This window comes from Sinocyclocheilus anshuiensis, unplaced genomic scaffold (genome assembly GCF_001515605.1).
Source record: "Sinocyclocheilus anshuiensis isolate Anshui unplaced genomic scaffold, SAMN03320099.WGS_v1.1 scaffold2090, whole genome shotgun sequence".
Classification (NCBI taxonomy): domain Eukaryota; kingdom Metazoa; phylum Chordata; class Actinopteri; order Cypriniformes; family Cyprinidae; genus Sinocyclocheilus; species Sinocyclocheilus anshuiensis.
Window position 1 is genome coordinate 184,844 of NW_015560626.1, and position 9,179 is coordinate 194,022.

General features: G+C 35.6%; 1 protein-coding gene across 1 annotated transcript in view; it reads left to right on the plus strand.

Moving 5' to 3' along the window:
• Positions 1–9,179, plus strand: part of LOC107681971 (calsyntenin-1-like) — a 45,572-nt gene that overhangs the window by 32,720 nt on the left and 3,673 nt on the right. The window contains 10 exon segments of the mRNA XM_016478366.1: positions 443–564; positions 982–1,144; positions 3,976–4,133; positions 4,953–5,101; positions 5,288–5,436; positions 5,439–5,501; positions 6,510–6,680; positions 6,845–6,990; positions 7,992–8,127; positions 8,546–8,730. Coding sequence (XP_016333852.1) covers positions 443–564; positions 982–1,144; positions 3,976–4,133; positions 4,953–5,101; positions 5,288–5,436; positions 5,439–5,501; positions 6,510–6,680; positions 6,845–6,990; positions 7,992–8,127; positions 8,546–8,730 — 1,442 coding nt within the window.

Here is a 9,179-nt window from a genome sequence, read left to right on the forward strand (position 1 = left end):
TATATATATATATATGCTGTAAAAATTTAACTGGAGTAGCATCTCATGACATTTTTGAAGGTTATGAAAGGGTTGCTTATGGTAGTTCTGTGAAATGGGAATCTCACACGATGATCTCACTCTCTGGTCATTGAAGCAAAATTCCCTGTGCTACAAAAAGCGCATCAGCTGGCCCTTATGTAAGGCTGATTACGTCACAGTTATGCCCCCGTTTATGGAAAGTTGCTCATTGTTTTCTAGGAGAGTGCGGCTGCAGCAATCCATGCATACTGAGACATGTGTACAGTGCAGCACAATGCATACTAAATCTATTATCCGCATTTAAGTGTGGGAAAACTCACAAAATTGTAACATGCATCTGTCATATAATAAACAAGCATATTTACATGAATTATCATTGACAGAAGTGTGATTTTTATTCCCGTCTTTGTGTTTTCTGCAGAGATGAACAGGCACCACTACTCTCTATATGTACACAACTGTCGTCTTGTGCTGCTGCTGCGTCAGGAGCCTACCGAATCGGAGAACTACAAACCAGCTGAATTTCACTGGAAACTCGATCAAGTGAGTCAACTTGAGCCCCTTCAGAAGCACTCAATTTTGAAAGAAGCCCTTGTGTTATGTTTAGCTCGCTAGTGATGAATAGACATAAACATGAATAGGCATAAACATACTTAACATTCTCTCTCCAAATGGCCCATATTACACTTTTTACCTTTCTTACCCAGTAAAAATGCACGAAAATATATGCCTGCTAAGTTATATTTTAGGAAGGGGGTTCCTTGCTAGAGCATCATCATAACTGAGGGCCCTTAGCATTAAAAACATTAAAATACCTGCTTTAAGCAAACCTAACTGTACATTTAGGTAGGTACATATATTGTCCTCGAAATCTAAATCACCATTTAAGTTTTTCTTAATGCTTCAGCTGATGCAGTCTGTAGTTAAACAAAGGCCCTGATCAAGTATCTCTCCTCCCAGGTGTGTGATAAAGAATGGCATCACTACGTGTTGAACATTGAGTTCCCTGCAGTGACTTTGTTTGTGGATGGTGCCACCTTCGAGCCCTTCCTGGTCACGGAGGATTACCCTCTGCATGCCTCCAAGATCGAAACCCAGCTCACCATCGGCGGCTGCTGGCAAGGTACTCTCGCTAATGATCTATTGATTCTCCTCACACAATGATGCAACCTCAGGTTTAGACTTGAAACCTCTTTGTTGCCAGCTGCAGTTGAAATTTAATCATGCTCTATATTAGTAAGTAGTTTGTCTTTGCAATTTGTAGAGATGCCTATTTCATAACCCCAGTCATAGATGTAAGACGAAATCTATTGACACATGTCAGATAATCTTAAAGACCTCATTTAATCTAAAAACGATTTGTGGCTTTTATTGCATGTCATTTTTTATACTAGTGTACTTCAAAAGTTTAATAAAAAATAAATACTATTATTATTTTTATTTTTAGGGTACAAGCACAAAGAACCGAAACCCTATTTTTTAGGGATTTTTACTATTATTGTTGTTATTATTATTATTATAACCAGTGGGGTAACACATTACAAGTAATGCAAGTTAAGTAATCAGATTACTTTTTTCCCAAGTAACTAGTAAAGTAATGCATTAATTTTTAATTTACGAAAAATATATTTTCAAATAAGTAACACAATTTATTTTGTTTTCCCATTTATTCACTAACACCTCTCCTGTCCCAATGTTGAGAGGAATAGGGAGTGAGGTGCAGAGGCACTTCCTTCAGCCTGAGGCTTATTCATTTCACTTTTGGTGTGAAAGGGCTTTTACAGTTGCCCAAAATATACTTTTAAACTTTCCCCAACAAAACTAATAATAAGAATAGTTAGCTAGCTGTAATTCAATATTTTTTAAATAAATGACATTTAATCAGTTACAAAATATTTATATAGTGTTTTACATATTTATATAGTGTTCAACAAAATGCTTTCTAGAATTAGAAGTATTTCTTGGGGGTCTTTAATGCATGACAACATGTATCAAGTGACTTTCTTTCCTTGACTGTATTAAGCCCTGGTCTTTCCCTGCTCTTCTGTCTTACCTCCACAGACCTCTCAGGACATGCCAATGATACTGAGACTCTCTCAGAGCCTTTGACAGGTTGCCCTTGTTTTTTCTGATCACACCAATAAGTCAAAACGCACGTCTATTAACGCCCTGCACATGTGTGGTTCTTCTGCAGCGTGTCATTCGGCTGCTGGAGGACCGTTCATGCACAGCTTCTGTCTGCAACGGCATTACATTTGTAGCATGATGCAATTGAGTCGAGAGACGCCATGTCATAAACCCTGCCTGCCTTGTTCTTCATTCTGTTTTCTTAATTCATCAGTCCAGCTCCATCTAATTTCAGTTTGCTTCCAGATCTGGAGAAGTACACAGCAGACAGTATATTACAAGCAAAACAAGTCCAACTGACCTTAGGGATCTGCATGTTTTTATGATAAATTAGAGGGTTTGGCTGCATTCCTTGCTGCGGTTTGCAGGATTATTTATGCCAGTGGTATCAGCGCAGCAGACAGTGTCTCATTTCTCACTCTGTGACCTTGCTGTCTCTAAGAGCTGCTTTACAGCATCACTCAGTGTCACATTACTGTTGAGGTCATTCTGACCGCTCCCACATCTCTCTGTCCTTCAGACACAGTCATACTATAGAGGATATTGCAGTACATAGTGTTACGCTTTCATTTTCAGCTTAAAGGGACTGTTCACCCAAAAATGAAAATGATTGTTTCAAATGTATATAACATTTTGACCCAGTGCTTTTCCATACAACAACTTCTGTCAAACAAAATAATCCATATGACTCATTTGTCCAAGTTGTTCCTTTTTTTTTTTTTTGGTTATTGCTTTGGGTAGTAACTAAGCTTGTCATTTCAGCATTTTGAATTTTGGAAGTGAGCTAACTGTGAACTTTGTTGAAGGGAAAGATTACATCATAATATTAAAATTATATTAAAAAATGATTATGAATATTAAAATATGATTTTTTCTTAATTAATCTGTTATATAATAAATTATATATTAAAAAAAAATTAATATGCTCTGCTGTTCAAAACATTGGGGCCAGTAAGATTTTTTTTATATATTAAATTTAAAATGTTTATTCAGCACATGAATGTCACACAAGACACATGAAAGTGATCAAAATATTTAATTATATTCCAACTCACTGGTTTTCTTTTAAACGTTCTATTCGTCAAAAAATCCACAACTATAGTAATTTATGAAGGATCATGTGACAAAATTCAGTTTTGCCATAACAGGAATAAAGTACATTTTAAAATGTATAAAAATAGAAAACAGATATTTTAAATTCTAGTATTATTTGTAGTATTTTTGATCAAATAAATGTAAATAAATCTTTCAAAAACATAAAAAAATCTTGCTGAATCTTGCTGAAAGGTTGTGTAAATAATTTTTCAGACGGAATTCATGATGCATTTCGGTGAGTTTTTATGTCTTTTTGGAGCTTGACAGATGTGGTCACCGTTAGAAGCAGGCAGCGTAAAGTTCTTAAAAAATCTCTAGTTGTATGTTTTATGAAATAATACGCGCATACAACATTTGGAACAACAAAAATAATGACCAGATTTTCCTTTTTGAGTCACCTATTCCGTGAATGTTGATAACAAGACAGTTCAAAAACACATAGCATTAACCATTTAGAAATATGCAAATATGTGTAGATTTTATTCAATCATATTGCCTCATTTTTTTATGTGCCACTTTGTGTTCCTTCCCATTTATTTGCCTTTTTTCTCCCACCAAAAGTTGCATGAGGCCACAGGCCTGAATCAGGTCATCCATCATCCTGTGTGACGCACCGGGCTGCACCAGCACCGAACACTTAACATGCATGAGCATCAGTCACGTGGCCTGTGCACACTGTGCATGCTTGAGCTTGGTATCTAACAGGTTCTGTCCCCCTCCGGGTTTGTGTAGGTGGCAGCGCCCGCATGACTCAGTACTTCCGGGGCAACCTAGCTGGACTCATGATCCGCTCCGGCAAACTGGAGAACAAGAAAGTTATCGACTGCCTCTACACCTGCAAGGAAGGTCTTGATGTGCAGCTTCCAGAGGAAGTAGCCTCTGCTGTGAAGGTGAGTGACTGCTTGGAGTGTTTTGGGCTATGTAGGTGAAGTTTTGAAAACTGATGATCGCTCTACCTTGCGTAAGTGTCAAAGCATATGCGAGCTTTGTGAAAATACTCATGGGTGTCCTACAGTGTTATTTTAGTACTATTTATATACTATTATAGTGTTTATAAATATTTAGAATTAGCTTTTATTTTAATATTTTCAGTTTTCTTTTAAATGTAGTAATTTTGATATGTGCTTTTGTTTTTATTATTAATATTGCCATGTAGCTTTAATTTATTTTTATTTCAGTTATACTTTTAGCAATTTTAATAGTTTAAGTACTTGAACATTTTTTTTAAAGGTTTTCATCTAATATTTATTTTATTTTATTTATTTCAGCCTCATTTTAATTCCCAAAAATTATTTTTAATATTCACAATTTTTGTCAGAAGGATAGTTCACCCAAAAATGAAACTTTTGTCATTTTTCTCACCCTCGTGTCGTTCTAAACCCATAAGACTTTGGTTACTATTTAAAACACAAATTAAAGTATTTTTTAAACAAACAATAAAGGTTTTTGCCCCTCCATTGAAAATCCAGGTAACCAAAATTTAGAAGCTCCAGAAAGTTCATAAAGGCATAGTAAAATGAATCAATATGAATTGTGCGGTTTAACACAAGTCTTTTGAAGAGATGTGATCGCTTTATGTTCTAAACGGAATCAATTTAACATCTAAACAATGATAGATACACATACATAGAGCAGATTTCATTAAACATATCTTAATTTGTGTTTCCAAGGTTAACCAAATGGATGTATGTTTCTCTGTCTCTCTCTAGGTGGAGTTCAACCCCAACCAGTCTTCTCTGAGCCTGGAGGGAGATGACATTGAGAGCTTTGAGAAAGTCATGCAGCACATCTCCTACCTGAACTCCCGGCAGTTCCCCACCCCAGGAATCCGCCATCTGCGCGTCTCCACCACTGTCAAGTTAGTTTCCATCATTTCAGTTCAGCTGCTTCACATTAGCTAGCCCCGCCCACTTTGAAACATTATTGCTCCAGAATAACACAGTATATGGAAAAGCTAATAATGAAACGGAATGATTTTTTTCATACTTTTAGCGCACTCATAATGATGAATATATTATAATTTACCTCCTTTGTAATTCTTCAGATGCTTCAATGAGGAGACGTGCATCTCCGTGCCTGACACTGAAGGCTACGTCATGGTTCTCCAGCCAGAGGAGCCAAAGATCAGCCTCAGTGGAATTGACCATTTTGCCCGTGGAGCAGCTGAATTTGAGAGTACGGAGGGCATTACGCTCTCCGTGAGGTGGAGGTGGAGGTGGAAGCTGAGACCGAGGCCGAAGGCGAGGATGATCCCACAGGTACGCTGGGAATGTGAGATTCACATATTTTGCTGAGAACGGTGGAGAGAGGGGAAATGGATCAAGAAAGAGAAAGGAAGTTAGGTAGTAAGATAAGCAGCAGAAAACAGATTGACTAGGAGTAGTTTCCACATTGGCTACAACTTACAGGGACCAGTTACCTATGAAATGAAAATTCTGTCATAATTTATTCCAGATCTGTTTGACATTTGAGACCCTGAAGCACAAAAGCAGTCATAAGTAGCACGGGTAAATTTGTAGCAATAGCCAAAAATGGGTATACACTGCATGGGTCAAAATTATCGTTAATTTTTAGGATATTATTAATTAATCATTAGGATATGAAATAAAGATCATGTTCTATGAAGATATTTTGTAAATTTCCTACCGTAAATATATCAAAAATGGATGCTCATTAGTAATATGCATTGCTAAGAACTTCATTTGGACAAATTTAAAGGTGATTTTCTCAATATTTAGATTTTTTTGCACCCTCAGATTCCAGATTTTCAAATAGTTGTATCTCGGCCAAATATTGTCCTATCCTAACAAACCATACATCAATGGAAAGCTTATTTATTCAGCTTTCAGATAATGGATAAACCCTTATGACTGGTTTTGTGGTCCAGGGTCACATTTGTGTTCTACACAAGAGAGGATGTTATATGGATTTGGAAAAGCATATTAAATGGAAATGCAAATGATTCTTTGAGCAATATTTTGGATGTTTATATTCCAATAAGTGGTAGAAATATTGATGCTGTCTATATAATGGATTCTGGGATGAAAGAAAGTCTAAAAGGTTTTGTCTTGGCTAATGTTTTTTATTCTAAATTTTAGTGCATTGTAAGTATTTCTTACAGATTACTTTACTCCTCGCAATCGATATTTGCCATAAAATTGCATGGTGGACTGTTTCTGAACATTCAAGTCTTTCCAAGATTAAATTGAATCAAATGGAGAGGTTCTGCTCTAACTTACTGACGAATGGTTTTTGTTTTTTGGCAGTGCAAGAGACGGTGGTATCTGAGGAGATCATGCATAACTTGGACACGTGTGAGGTGATTGTGGTGGGAGATGAACTGAATGGAGATCATGAGAGTTTGGAGGTGGATCTGGCCCAAATCCAGCAGAGAGCTCTGGAGATGAGCTCTTCTAACGTGGGCATGGTCATCACAGGTACTCATCCATCTACATCAACAAACTACTGCTATATATTTGCACACATCTGTTGGATTATATTTGTGTGATTTGTTAATGGTAGTTTATATCCAGCATCTTGCTGAATGGCTGATCTAATGGTATTACAAACATCAGTACTGTAAGCTTGTGTCTGTCCACAGGGGTTAACACCATGGCAAACTATGAACAGGTCCTGCATCTGATCCGCTACAGGAACTGGCACACAGAGGCATTGTTTGACAGGAAGTTTAAACTCGTCTGTTCTGAACTCAATGGCCGCTACATCAGCAATGAATTCAAAGTCGAGGTATGGCTGACCACACACTGTCCTCAATGTAAACAATAATCTATTAACTTCACTAAAATACCACGGTACCTACAGTTATATTTACTATAGTTAACGGTATATATACACACTTCCTTTCAAAAGTCTGGGGCCAGTAAGATTTTTTTGTAAGAAATTAATAGTTTTATTTGGCAAGAATGCATTAAATTATAATAATAATTATAATAAATTATAATAAATCAAAAGTGACAGTAAATACATTTATAATTTTACAAAATTATATTTGAAAATAAATATTAAATAAATATTAGATGAAAACCTTTAAAAAAAATGTTCACTATTTTGAAATAAATGCTGTCCTTTTGAACTTTCCATTCATCAAAGAATCCTGAAAAAAACAATTCTTAAAAAATATGAACTGTTTTCAACTGATAATAATAAGACATTTTTCTTGAGCACCAAATCAGCATATTAGAATGATGATCTGAAGGATCATGTGACACTGAAGACTGAAATAATGATGCTGAACATTCAGCTTTGCCATCACAAGAAAAAAAAATAACATTTTAAAATATGTTCAGATGGAAAACAGTTTTTACTGATGAGTATAAGAGACTTGTTTTAAACAAAAAAAAAATCTTATGGTTACCAAATTCCTCAACTGTAGTGTGTAGATTGAAATTAAATGATTTAAATAATTTTCTATTTTTTATTCTATTCATTATTTTTTTAAGCTTTTAGTTTTTATTTTATATATGGTCTTATGCACATTTTATTATTATTTTATTTATTATTATAAATTTTTTTTATTTATTATTATTATTAAATTTTATTTTATGTATATACTTATATAAATGCTTGTATAAAAATCTATTGTTATTTGTTTAAGGGTTCTGTTTATATAAAAATGTTATATACAAGTCTATATCAAAGTAAGCCAAAGGATATAAAGAGATAAATGGGATTGTATTGTATTACACAGATGCCAGTTGTGTGACCGTCTTTATTGTTTATGTTATCAGGTCAATGTGATCCATACAGCCAACCCCATGGACCATGCTAACAACGCTATGGTACAGCCTCAGTTCATCAACCAAGTTCAGCACGCTTCAGTGGACCTGTCTGGACACAACCTGGCCAACACACATCAGGCCTCAGGTATTTCTTCTTCATCCCTCCATTTCCTTCTCCTCCCCTCCTCTGATCCATCTGTTCAGCTTCTCTTGGAGATAAAGGCGTTTCATTGGCTGCTTCATCTCTCACAGTATCTTTCCTAGATTATTGCACTAATCTCTCATTAAAGATAATCCAGACTTTGTAATCAAATGAATAAACTGTTTAATGTTGAGCTCAAAACTGAATTCAGGTTCTTTCCATTAGTTTTTCTGCAGCTTAAAGTCAATTTAAAAAGTAGGGCAGTTATGGAGCGCTTTTTAATGGCGCTCTTTTAGGGATTATATACAAGTGCGGTCTACAACATCTGGACAGTCGGTGAGGGACACCTCAGACAATCTCTTTTAGGTTTTTTTTCACCCTAAATACCAAATGCTAATCTGTGTCCATCCACTCTTCACAGTTGTCCCCAGTGCTGCCACCATCGTTATCGTTGTGTGTGTGAGCTTCCTGGTGTTTATGATCATCCTGGGCGTCTTCCGTATCCGTGCTGCCCACCAGCACACCATGAGGGACCAGGAAAACGGCAAAGAGAACGAGATGGACTGGGATGACTCTGCCCTCACCATTACTGTCAACCCAATGGAGGTGTGTTCTTAAAACAGAGCTCGTTCGCTCAGTGCTCTTACAGCACTCATACATAGTTAATGCAGCAGAGGGCTAAACCAATTAAAAACTCAATGTATCTATTAACATCCCTCCTCCTCCTGTTCATTTGTCTGCTGATATGGATTTTCGATAAACTAAACAGCTATTTTTTGCATTATGTTTGCTGTAAGAAGTAATAAATTAGGTCATTTCAGGAATATTGCACTTATAGAGAGACCATTTGATGTGATTCATAAAGCACAGACTTCCATTAAAGAGGCTTGGAATAAATTATTGGTTCACTTTTGAAATCAATTTGATTTCCATCTTAAATTTACATTTTTTTTTTAATGTTTTTATTTTAGAATTTAAAAAATATTTTTATATATATATTTTAAAATCCAATAATTATATATTATCATATATTATCATATATTATCATATATTAT